The following is a 13,568-nucleotide window of genomic DNA, read 5'->3' on the forward strand; positions in this document are numbered from 1 at the left end:
GGTTGCTGCAAAGTAAAACTGATAAAATAATGGGTTATTCTAAATGTAAGGGGATCATAAAAAGTCCACAATAGGGACAGACTGGAACTGAGTTTCTATTACCTGTCATCTATATAACCAAGTAACAATGCTAAATGGAAGTCAAAGCCCTTCTGTCTCAGGTTGCTATAAGACTTTAGAAAAAGAATCTGTCACATGCAATTTAAGTATGTTTGTGTTCTGCTATTCAGAAATTATATATACATATTTTAATGATTTACCTTACAAGTTTTACCTGGGCAAATGCAATGACTCCATAGGCATTGTCATTGGGAGGAATAATTATGTTAACAAAACTGTGGACACCAATCTCTGCACCTCCTTTAGGGTTTTTCAGGCGCACTTGAAAACATTCTTCCTCCTCTGGGATGATGTCATCCAGGATATTGACTGCTATCACAGCTTCCATGTCCCCAGGCTCAAATATCAATTCACCTGAACTAGCATACAAACAAACATATCAAGTAATTATAAACTGAGGATATAATTAACAAACTTTGAAAGGACTACTGAAAGCATAAAGAGCATTTTTGATGCTGAAATTGTTGTTTATATTCCTGAATAAATCAATGAGGTTTAAAGGTTGTGGGATTAGTGTTTGGCTTGTTTTTATTCTTAATACCAATAGAACATATAGTAACTGATATTTCTTATTAATGTAATGTAATTTAATTTATCCTAAATAAAAGCTTCAATATCCAGTTTAACTACAAGTCCTTTTATTACATATTTTAAAGCATATTGAGAGAAGTTTGACTTTAGGTTATCTCAAGTCTACCTGTGAAAAATTCTCTTTAGTGTTAATAAACATATCACACAGAGGAGCCTATTGTGGTCTTCACTGTAACAAAAAGACTACCACAGAAAAAGGAATGCAAGAGCTGGGAGATAAACCAAAAGACCTACCTAGGTATAAAATCTGACTGGTTGGAGATAGTAGTCAGCTCATAAATCTGGGAGCTGGATTCAACAGTAAGAGCAATCAGACTCTTGCTGGAGTTCAGAGACTTTGCAGTAGTGAAAGTGATATGATCTGCATATGGGGCTTCCAGCATCAGAGAGAACTGGTTCCCTTCCGAGTTCCAGGAGTACAGTGCTGTTGTGTCCTTACCAGAGAGGAGGATGTGAACTACATTGAGCAAGGAAGAGAAAAAAGACATATTCAGTGATATATTTAAAACTTTTTGTAATATCAGAAATACCCTTGGCAGCTCAATTGTTAAAAGTATCTCTTAAAATCTGATAAATAATGTGAAAATTGAATGCATATATTTCTTCAATTCCAGTACTATAAACAAAATCTTACCTAAACCTGAAGGAGGTATGAAAACATGGATGTTTCTTACAGCAGAGACTGGAAGAGACTGAAAGTGTCTGAAGGTAGACTGCCCTGTCTCCCAGATGAAAATTTCAGAATTTCCAGTTTCTACAAAGGGGAAAAATTACAAAACATACATTATACATACATTATATTGCTGCCTCAAATCACACACTGGTGGCCATTCAAAGGCAGAGGTTGGCAACTTTAATTACAAAGTGAGTCCAGTGATTGTATCTTCCTTTTTACTTGCATAACTCCAGAGCATGATTTCCCATTAGATTATTTATTCCATGACATAATTTAAGGGTTTTTCTGCACACATTCATATAAAAGAACAATAAAAAGCCCAGCAGACAACAGTCAATGGCAAAGAAACCTATGGACTGCAATACACACTTTTAAAGAGTCACAGTGATGCAAACATAAAACAATGTCTAAAGTGTCATACTTGTAATAAAAATCTACTTTGCTGAACAACAATCTTTGCATATAACAAAACTCATGAAAGCTTAGAAAGGGTGCAATTAGCAGCTAGATGAATAGAGTTATTATTCCCTATTGTTATTGGGAAAATATTTCATTAGTTTCACAAATATTTGAAAACATACAAAATGTTTTCATTTTCTGAGGTACAAATCACAGATTACTTTGGTAAGATCCTTTTCAGCAAATTGTCATCCAGCAGTAATATTTTAATCTCTATCTAAACCCCTTTTATTCCAAATACCTTTGCTATCAAACAAGCGAGCACATACTTAGCAAACTCAGAGTTTGTTTTCTGCTAAATACCTTTTGCAACAATTAAATATATATCAGATCCAGAAGTCCAGGCCTCCAAATGTTTTATTTCTTTTGCTGGTAACTGACGAAGACTCCTAAACTCATTATTCAGCCATTGGTACAAGAGTACATTCTGGCTGGTATTTGACAAAGAAACTAGTAAGTACATAATGCCTCCTCGGGGAAACAAGGCAATGCTCAGAGCTTTGTAAAGTGGTAGTTGATGATGCAGCACAAATACATCTTTATTCCACTGGAAAACCTGTAAAAATAGAATATGTATTTTATTATATATTTATAAAAAGCACTAAGAAAAAAGAAATTAAGTGTTTTGATGAGAAATTGGAAAGACTTATAATTAACTGAATTCCTTACTTCTGTAGTGGATCCTACATTATGGTGTAGAAAGCACACTGATAAGCAACTGTAAGTAACTACCATACTGAAAGTGCCTGTGCCTGTTCTTCAGATGGATAGGTTTATGGTCAGAAGTTATTTCTATAGTTATTTAATGTAATAGACTTCAAATCAGAAATGTCAGTAGCAATATAATCAAAACAAGTCTAAATTACATGCTAATGTAAGGAGTGTTGTTACATTTAAACAAGTCTAGAATTTCATGTCTTATAAGTCTATAATAGAAATGTAACTAATTTTTCAGGAATACATACTTGCTGTTTTATCTATATTTCCTTCATATTTCAAACTGAAAACTAATCAAACTACCTACATCAAAGCCATGAAGATAAGTGTGCTCTAACCTGGATGGAACTGAAACTGGTAGTATCACTCACAAAAACCAAATAGTCTTCTTCATCCACAGCAAAATGTTTAACAAGTGTGGTATCCAAAATAGAGAGGGTCTGTAGCTACAAGGAAAATATGGCAAAAATGGTATTTTGAAGTCAGTTCAAGTTCATACATACGCACATATAGATTTAAAAACTGTAAACATACAAAACATATGTAAAATAATATATTAAAATTTTCATAGATGTAATTTTATAGTTTTAAAAATATATATGGGATCATTTTACAAAATTAATATTGGTTATCATACATTTTTCAGAAAATGCTCTATGACTTCATTACTCCACAATTTCTTTCTTCATTTCCAAGGTCATTTTATCTCTCCCTCAAAATATGACTATAAAAAACATTAGACAACAAGCTGTAACAACTTTCACGGTTTAGGAATGGTATTTCTCAGTTTAGTATTCCCACTGAAACACTCCAAACCATACTGCCTCTTCCTTTCCCCCCTGAAGTGGAATGGAGAGGAGAATTGGAAGCACAAAAGGTGAAGATCATGGGTTGAGATAAGGACAATTTACTGCAAACAGGCACGTGATAAGAAAATTAACATTAAAAACAAAAATAATAATAGCAGAGGGTAAAAGAGAGGTAAAATTCACATGTGAAAATGCTTGCTATGCAAAACCCATGAATATGTGAACTGCACTCAACTGCCCCAACCCCCAGGAGGGCCCCTTTCCCCTGGGTGATATAGAATAACCTCAGGGCTCCAGGCATACCCCTCCTAGCTACTGCAAAATTAACCCTGCCCTGGCCTAAACCAAGACTTCACTCACTCATGCAGAGTGTTCAGTTGCCAAACTACCTGAGAACAGTTCTTTTTCCCAAAACATGGTGGAACAGAAGGGCCTCACAAAGTCCTTTCTAACCCCATTATTTAATGAATTTGTAAGTAACACAGATTTACCTTCAATAGTTTGCGTTCAGGCATGAATGCATATACACTGCTGTTGGAAGCTCCCCAACTGCTTCCTCCATGAGTAATCACAAGGTAGGGAGAGGCATGGATTTGGAAAGACACACAGCTTTTAGGATTCCACATACTGAAATCCTGAGAGAGGAACAAAAATGCAGAACCGAAACGTCAAGGTTTTATTAAGCAGCATGGTTAATGGTGGTGTCTGTAAGCAAGCATTTACCTCGATGGCAACAAAAACTCCTTTCCACTGGTAGAGAGTAGAAAACACAGATGGAGGTGAACGTAACAGCACACCATATAGGTTTTTTTCCAATTCAAAGAAACACCAGCTAGCTGCTGACTCTTCCACAAAGCTTTGCATGACAGATAGAACACTAATACCATCCCCTGCAATACAGTATAAGAAAAAAGTATTTATCTTTACGGTCTTTTACAACACCATTTTCATTACTTATTGTGAAAACCAAATCTAGCGTCAGAAATCACAGAATATTCTGAGTATAAATGGACCACAAGGACTATCAAGTCCGGCTCTTAAGTGAGTGGCTTATACAATGGTCAAACCCACAATTTTGACATTTTTAGCACCATGCTCTAAATGCCTGATCAACATTCTGAGTTATTTCTAAATACTTGGTATAAGTGCATGTAAATGCATGGACATGATATAGCACTGAGGCTGTACTGAGAGTTAAATAATAAATTAATTTCTCATATATTACTATTACATATGGAGGATGCATAGGCAAATTGAGTGTGAGTTTGGAATTTAGGTAGTGAGAAAATTAACTAGATAAGAAGAAATAAAAAAGTGACAAAGAAACTAAAAATGTGTTTATCCTCATTTTCTCTCTCGTCACAAGTAATAGCCATGGCAATAAGATTCTTAAATGGCCTAGTCATTCAACACTTAGAGAAAATAGTGTATTTTATATTATTTAGAAAAATCCAGAATTACAAGTAGTAAAGAACATATGTATAAATCAAAGGTCTTGTGAAAATATATAACCAACAGGAAGAGCAACACAGATTGTTGAAACTATGGCAGCAAGGGCTGATGACAAACTGACTCTTAAGTAGCCAAGATCTTTTATCTAATGCATTTTGATATCATAGCAATATTGTAAGTAAATTTTCATTCCAAAGTTATATCTCCTTTATGTTTTGTTACTCTGTAGCTATCTTCACTCTGAAAACAGCAACAGATGCTCTTGATAAAGTGAACGTACTGATGCCAAATGCAGTATCCGACAATGTCTCCCACTCAACACTCACAGATACGTTGAGCCCATTACTCCGTGAAACTTTCAAATAAACCGTAGTGTTCGCTTCTTCAACTGTGAAGACACTTGTCCTAAATTTGAGAATTGTGAAATAAATTTTAAGATGCATTATTTTTATAGTATAAAAATAGGATTCTTACTGTATGTTTTCAGCACAGAATATGCAATAAAAAGAAAATACTGGGTTTGCTCTGTGGTGGACTAATACTAATTAAGGTTGCCCAATGTTTCTTCACACAAGACTTCGATAAAATAATAGGAAATTCAAAAAAATCTTAAACCAGCCTGAAATCTGTAACACGCAACTGTAAGGGTAAAGCTGAATGATTTCTGAAAACATCATTCCGTATCATAGACTAATATAATCACAGAATGGTTTGGGTTGAAAAGAAACCTTAAAGATCATCCTGTGGCCCTCCTGCCATAAGCAGGGACATCTTCCACTAGACCACATCTTCCACTAGATTGCTCAGAGCTCCATTGAACCTGACCTTGAACACCGACAGGGATGTGGCATCCACAGCTTCTCTTGCCAGTGCCTCACCACCCTCACAGTAAAGAATTTCTTCTTGATATTTAATCTAAACCTACTGTCTCTCAGTTTTAAGCCATTCCCTCTTGTCACTACGTGCCCTTGCCAAAAGTCCCTCTCCAGCTTTCAGATAGGCTTCCTTTAGGCACTAGAAGGCTGCAATTGGGTCAGCACAAAGCTGCCTCTTCTCCTGGCTGATCAATCCCAATTCTCTCAGCATTCCTCACAGCAGAGGTGCTCCATCCCTCTGATGAACTGAGTGGCCTCCTCCTGTCTTGCTCCAACAGCTCCATGTCCTTCCTGTGCTGAGGAGCCCAGAGCTGGAGGCAGCTCTGCAGGTGGGGTCTCACCAGAGTGGGGCAGAGGGGCAGAATCTCCTCCCTCCAAAGCTGCCCGCAGGGCTTTGCATGCAGCCCAGGATGCATTTGGCTTTCTGGGCTGCAAGTGCCCATGGCTGGCTCATGTCCAGCCCCTCACCAGCACCCCATGTCCTTCGGGGCAGGGCAGCTCTCGATCTGTTCACCCCCAGCCCGTACTGGGGGCTGCTCTGACCCAGGCGCAGCACTTTGCACTTGGTCTTGTTAAACCTCATGAGATTCCCTAGGGCCACTTCTTGAGCCTGTACAAGTAAGATTGGCTCATTTTGTTCTGAAAAAACAGCCCTGAGTGAGAGTGTATGTTACACAGGCTTAAATAAATAGGTAAATTAGAAAATTTCTGATTCCTGGGACAGTGGTTTATGGTTTGGAATTTGTAATATTGATTACTGTTTAGTGAAATATTTGGGGAATAATGAAGTACTGTTTCAAGGAAAAAATGCACAGAGAAGTCAACATTTTTAATGGTGAACAGTCCATTTTAAGTGCTTTTCTGCTCTGCTGTACAGCAGTAATGATATTTGACAAATAGTGTCATTTTTAAAATCATAAAGTTTAAAACTGGATTCCTAATTTTTTAATTAAAGGGAAACTATCTCTATGAATATTAAAAAACCCTTTCTTTTAATTGAATCAGGATTCAGTACCTATTTGTAACTGGGTAGATGCTGAAAAGCCCCAGTGGAGCCTGGTTCTGTAATATTGTAATCATAGTTTGCACTCTGGTGCCTAGTCTGGCTCCTCCAGTTGGATTGAACAAGGTGACAATAAAGTGCTCATCCAATTCTGGTTCTTCGTCCAGGATTGCAGAAATATGCAGTGTCTGACAAGAAACAAGCATAGAAAGCTGCTGAGACTTGACAGCTAATAATGACAATGTTATTCAAGCCATGCTGCTGTTTTTATTCTTTCTCTGTACAGCTCTGGACAGCAGGGCAGTACAACAGCAGCTCATGAACTGGAGAAGGCAGGAATAAGGCCTGGATAGTTCAGGCTGGGGTTCAAAAGTAATCCCCCTGCTGACCTCCATTAGTGCAACACTAGCACGAGCATATCCACGTTCTTTTTATTTTTCCCCTTCTCCTCTTTACTCTTATAATAAGATACTCTGAAGTGTAACAGGTTTTGATCCTTTTTTCTTACTTTTGTTTTGTACTTATTCTACACATTCCTTGAGACAGCTACCTGATCACAGCTCAGTCAAGGTGGGTTTACTTCACTTTAGCTGTCAACTGAACTATCTCATGGGCAACAGGGTAGTTACATTTCTGGTAACTATCTGGGAATAAAGAAGGAAAAAAAGGCAACAGAGAAATATTTGAAATATTCTCTTCTTGGTGTTTTGTTCCCTCTACTGCACCATGGTGGATAAGAATAGGATTGTCTCAAGGTGGTCTCAAATAAGCAGAGAACTCTCTATAAAGAAATAGATGATTTCACTGTCATCCTCCCAATTACCCAAAGAGGTGAAAGTTACAGTAGTACATATAGCTTTGCCTTAAAAAAAATTATTTAGTAATAACAGGTCTGGAATTAAAATAGAGCTCACAACATTTTAGATCTCTATTTACTTCTTCAACAAACCATAAAGACACTATTAAGAAATCTTTTGCTCCCTACTTCTCAGAGATCTGCTAAACTGGCCATCGCTGAGGTGTCAAATGCATTTTAGGTTCAGAAACTGAAAACCAGTGTTTCCAGAAAGATTTGTTTCAGATCCTACTCCCCTAACCATAATATACTAACCTGTTATTGACACACTTAAGATAGCTCATTTTCTAGCTGAAATTCTTGTGGGGACAGTTCAGAAGAAGTGGGATTAATACTGCCAGAAAAATAACTAATTTTAAATTTCTAAAACTCTGAAAGTTGTTCATCTTTTGGCTCTCCTGCAGCATACTCTCTTCAGTTCATGCCACGCAAAGGAATAGTATTTTTAATTCCACCGCAATTATTTACAGTACAAAATTATGACTGCATGTCAAAGTTTATCTTTCAGCTACATGCTAAACACATAAATAAATTGTCCTATACACACATCATACTATACACCCATTATATTGTTTTCAGTTTATCTGAACTATTACAGAGAGAGAAATACCTAGAGAAAAGCATATTTAATTTTTCTGCACTCCCACTAGCTCAGTTTATTCTGAGAATTAAGGAAAACATAAGAAAAAAATTAATCATGAAAAACCACAAACATTGCTGAAATGTTTCAAATAATTTTTAAAAAAGCCTTCTTTACTTTTCGTGTTATAACTACCATATTACCTTAAATCTGACTCCCTCTTCCAGCACAATGTATCCTTGAGAAGGGGCCAAATCCACTGATGGCTCTGAAGAATTAATTTCACTTACAAGATACTGAACAGACACTGTTCCAAATATTCCCTGAGGAGGTTCTCTAATAATATTTAATACTGCAACACTTTCCATCAGATGGAGAGCTGTTTGCTCTCTCAGGAAGAAGTGATCACTGTTATTGAATGACAAAATTCCGTGTCCATCATCATTGGCAAATATAGTAATTGTGGCTTTTGAAAAATAAGTAATAGAAATATGTTTTAATTAAAATACTAAAATATAATAGTACACATATACAAATAAATAAATATATACACAAATACACTCTTTCTTTAATATAATTATACTGCTTTTATGTCCCTGATACTACTTAACAGAAAATGTAAGTATTTTGCTCTATCAAGGAAGATTTCTAGAAAGGAAGAATCTAAACTCTCTTATTAAAAGATCCAGCTTTTGCATTTTCTGATTCCTTATTTTACTTATTATTTTGTTAGTTTTACATTTTTCACAGTGATGTTTAAGAATTTCCAAATGAAATTCAAAATTTATCATAGGAATACACTGGTGTTTTCTAAAACATGATTATGCAGAAGAATGAAATTAAAGTGACTGAGATACAATTCTGAAGAATGAGAACATCAAAACTAAGTTTTACCTGTTGTGTTCTCCCCTAATTCCAGGCCAAATGAGGGATTTGTTAGAATTAACTGGAACTTCTCAGGACCTTCAGGAATATCATCATCACAAATCACAACAACAACAGATTTATTCCTTTCTCCATCAGCAAAAAAAAGAGTCTAGCATTGAAACACAGAAAGCATTGAATATTCATTAGCTGATAATGCACACAGAAATTTTAAACTAAGGTTAAGCAGAATTGTCTTAAATAAGGCAGAAAGAAGAGGCAAGAAGAGTAATTTCTATGTCAATTTTTATAATAATTTTATAAATTGACTGGAAAAGAAGCAAAATAATTAAATAGTTTAGCACATCATAGAGTGAGGACAAACAAGAGCAATTCACTTTGAAAGTTATTTTGCAAAAAAATATTAAAACTTACATAATATCTTATATTCTCTTTCTAAGCAAATTGTGTTTGAAATAGATGTTTCAAAGTTCAAAATGTGTCTTATATTTTAAAATGCTTTAGTACTAAAAAAGAAAGAAAGACTAAAATAAGATTACTAAATCTATCGCTATTCAGATGATCAGAGCAACTGAAAGAAGTTGAGAAATATGGCTGTACTAGTGACCATTCTGCAGAATAAATAAGATTATGTTCTTTTTAGGAAGTTGAAGAAACGAAAACTACTAGATTTAAAATCTGCTTCTTACCCTTGAGACCACATAAAAATCCAAACCCAGTTGTGCCTCCAAATTTTGGGCATAAAAAAACACAGACACATTTCCATAAGATCCTTTGTTTCGGTATGCCATTATGGTCAGATTCCCATGACTTTCATTAACTGCAAAACTTAAACAAAAACCAAGACAAATTCTCAGGGCTCACTGAGCATGTTATTTTAATAAGATGGTAGATAGATAATTTTTATATTTTCACTTAAAACCATCCCCTCTACCTGTTAAGAAAAAGTGCCTATTACAGTAAAGCCACGTGTCTAATGCTACCATTATACCTTTTTTTTCTTATAAAAATGGACTTGAACTAGGTTAAGCCTGTCTATGAGCATGGATGCCTTTTTCCTAGCTCCTGGAAATCAGTGAAAAAGATCTGGGAGATGTCAATGTGCGTGCTTACACGGATGCAGAGGCTGGGGCACTGGATGGAGGCTTGAGGGAGTGATGGAAGTCCACAATACCAAAGGACAATAGTGAAAATAAATACATGGTAACATGAGATTTCTGAGTAAACATACTGCAAATGTTGGGCTTCTTGTGTGGGCATTATCTTTCCAGTTCCACTGAACTGAGTAATATGTAGTCAGCTCAAAGATCTGTTCCCAACGTCAATAGGAGTTTTACTGCTAACAGAAAATGAAAATAGTTGGGCAACACTAATCATTAACTCCCATAGGGAGTTCTTCAAGGTGACAAGACTTACTTGGTACTTTCCCATTCAACTACTCCGCCTACTCCATCATTAGCATCAATAATAATTTGAGAAGCTAAGCCTTCTACATCTAAAAGGAAAAACAGAAAGACAAGTATGTAAGAACCACAGAGTTAATTTTCATTATTTTCAAGAATAACAGAAGCATTTCTTTATATCATTACTAATTTTGTAGAAGAAAAAAATAATTTTCCATTTCAAAAATGTAGAGGAGAAAAGGAAGTGAACAGGATACTTGGAAAGACTTCAAGAAAATCTGTCCTTAGTAGCTTACTATTAGAGCTACAACACAGGGCCTTGAATTACCACCATTATATTCAATGTATTTAAAAAAAAAAAAAAAGAAAAAAATTGAAGGAAACTCATGGCACAGAAAAAGTAGAAAATTACAACAGCAAGATTTTCATCAAGTCTTAATTCATTGTGTTTTTTTCTTATGATGATATTTAATGTTTTGCAGACAGTGCCATTCTGAATATTGGAGGGTAAATGAGTAAAAAAGAATAATAAACTATCCAATATATCATCTCATATTAATGTTTTAGTGCCTGATAATATATCTTAATGGCACACACCACAGATTTTGCTATAAAAAAAGAATTGCTATTTTCTTTTTAGTTAGTTTATGTATTTTAAGATTCTATTACCATACAAAAATACATGTTTATCCATAATAACTTTGCAAGATTATTGCATGTATTGCCCTGTGAAAATATTAATAATAGATTAATGCCGGCAATTTCCACTAATTTCACAGACCAGAACTTGACAGTCAGAACTTGATTCTTCTGACAAAATAATGCCTTATTTTGTTTAAACAGCATCACATGAATATCTCAATTTACTTTAATAAAAATTAAAAATAAATTAAGATTGACAATTTCTACAAAACAAATTGACTCCACTTAATCTGTAGTAAATATACTATTTTTAGATCAATCTGAGAGATTTCTATTAAATCAGATAAAAATGATCACTGGCTTGAATGCAGATCTAACACTATGAGACAATGATGAATATGAACAGCAGCTGCAACACCTCTATACAGGCAGCAGAAAGCTTTAGAAATCCATAGGGATTACAGTGCATATAGACCCTTCAGATTCCTAACTGGTGTTTTCCCTCATCATGTCTGATCAACTCACTCAAGACCTATAACACTTCACTTTCAATATCAGACCTCTAATTTCACATCTGGCATCTCCGCTCTCTCCTGATGACCTCCTGCCATTTTACCCTTTCTTAATTCTTGCTCCTATCCATTAAGTGTATTTATTTTTCTTTCATCATTTTCAAGTTTTGAACATTTTCCCTTTTCTTAATTCCTTGCACTTTTGTATTAGAGTCGGACCTTTTCTTCCACCTGTTCTAGATGATGGGATGGAGTGAGAGCAGCATGAAGAAAACAGAATTGTCCTTCATGTTTCCTGCTTCTGCTCCATATCCAGAAAATCTCAGATCAGAAATAAAGGTCACTTAAGTTCCATGCGTTTAACTATATGTCACAGACATCCCAGACCTACAGCACATATTGCATGCACATGGCTAAGACAGAGACAGCATTTATGATATATTCCAGATTGGTACGATTAACTGCATATCAGTACCATGTGCAGGACACCCATCACTTTTGATATTAGACACCCAGAATTATATTAAAGGTTTAGTAATTTAAAATTATTATGGAGAACAGGATTGCTAAATCCTAAACAAATGCACTGCATCAACAAGGATTTGAATTCTCAATCATAACAAAGAAAATACACAAAAAGGAAAAACAAGATTAGAAAATAGTCTGATAACAGAATTAATTGCGACATTTTATAATGAGGACAAAATTTTGCCTCATGGATTAAAACTATTATCTGATCATCCTAAGTACATCAGAGTCAAATGGTCATACTCAGACTGCTAACCACTTACGGCAGAAGGTAAGATTATGTGTTGCTCAGAGCAATTTAAATCAGGAAATCCTTCATACTTTAATGTTACTCTTTCTGTGTTTTAAATTTTAGACTAAACTAATCAGAGCTCAGTCTATACAGCAGCAATGAGTCTTGCAAGTTACCTTTCAGTCTGTAACGAATTAATTCTGTCACTTCAATACGCATGCAAAGAAAGGGAAAAAGAGTCATAGATGATGTAAGAAATAATCAGCACAATTAATCACTGGTGTCACAGGATAACCCAACTGTCTTTAAAGCCAATGGCAGCTGTGCTACTGAATTAGGCAGCAGAATGAGGAACGCAATAAGCAAGCAATAAATGAAGTTCTGTGGAAGAGTAGGAACACAGTAGATCATGACTCCTACAAGCAAATCTGATAAAAAGTAATAAAAAGATACTTTTGAAAGAGTGAGCAAAGGAACTTGAAGGAATTCTTTGTACATATTTGTTTCTGTCATTTACAGAAATTAAAATCACATTAACACATTGCCAACACAACTTTTGAGATAACTGTATTCTCCAACTGGTAATTACTAAATAACTCCTCTGTGAAAATTGTCTTATAATTTTTACAGGGCTTTAAAAAATAGTGTCATAATGACTATGCTTGATGTTCTACAATGTTTCTTGCAGAATACCTTGTCTCATTTTGGCTTATTTGGGAAGTGGCAAGCGGAATAATGATATGCCAGAGTAATATAATGTGCATTCAACAGATATAAAAATAAAAATAATCATAATGGTTTGTAAGTTGTTTTACCCAGCCTTGGAGGGGAGGAAGTTGAATGGTTCATGATAAGTTCCACTGAAGTTAAATTAACCAAGAAGAATTCTTGTACTTCTGGTACATCATCCTACAAAACACAAATCCAGTATATTCTCTTTTCATTTTCTTTAAGAAACAATCACAGAATTTGTCAAAAAATAACACGCTACAAGTCTCTAACCTTATAGCAACATTAGAATTAATTTATGTTTCCAATTTCCTGGACATTTTTACATAAAATGTAAATTATAAAGTAAACGTTACATTTAATGGAAAATACTGCAGTGACTCTGAACTAGATGCGAACAGATTTCTGCTCAATTCTGCAGGCACACATGGCAACTACTGATAAAATAAGAGCCAGAAGCAAGCAATGAATGACACTGATCTGAATATTAGAAAATAAA

General features: G+C 35.1%; 1 protein-coding gene across 1 annotated transcript in view; it reads right to left on the reverse strand.

The window, feature by feature from the left end:
- ADGRV1 (adhesion G protein-coupled receptor V1) overlaps positions 1 to 13,568 on the reverse strand; it is a 275,529-nt gene that overhangs the window by 191,489 nt on the left and 70,472 nt on the right. Inside the window, exons 40-53 of the mRNA XM_063181284.1 lie at positions 13,156 to 13,249; positions 10,440 to 10,518; positions 9,713 to 9,851; positions 9,033 to 9,174; positions 8,342 to 8,604; positions 6,715 to 6,890; positions 5,105 to 5,229; positions 4,096 to 4,262; positions 3,864 to 4,007; positions 2,902 to 3,009; positions 2,150 to 2,402; positions 1,346 to 1,465; positions 946 to 1,168; positions 275 to 479 (exon numbers count right to left, since the gene is read on the reverse strand). Coding sequence (XP_063037354.1) covers positions 275 to 479; positions 946 to 1,168; positions 1,346 to 1,465; positions 2,150 to 2,402; positions 2,902 to 3,009; positions 3,864 to 4,007; positions 4,096 to 4,262; positions 5,105 to 5,229; positions 6,715 to 6,890; positions 8,342 to 8,604; positions 9,033 to 9,174; positions 9,713 to 9,851; positions 10,440 to 10,518; positions 13,156 to 13,249 — 2,238 coding nt within the window. The remainder of the gene's footprint in view (positions 1 to 274; positions 480 to 945; positions 1,169 to 1,345; positions 1,466 to 2,149; positions 2,403 to 2,901; positions 3,010 to 3,863; positions 4,008 to 4,095; positions 4,263 to 5,104; positions 5,230 to 6,714; positions 6,891 to 8,341; positions 8,605 to 9,032; positions 9,175 to 9,712; positions 9,852 to 10,439; positions 10,519 to 13,155; positions 13,250 to 13,568) is intronic.

This window comes from Melospiza melodia, chromosome Z, assembly GCF_035770615.1.
Source record: "Melospiza melodia melodia isolate bMelMel2 chromosome Z, bMelMel2.pri, whole genome shotgun sequence".
NCBI classification, from domain to species: domain Eukaryota; kingdom Metazoa; phylum Chordata; class Aves; order Passeriformes; family Passerellidae; genus Melospiza; species Melospiza melodia.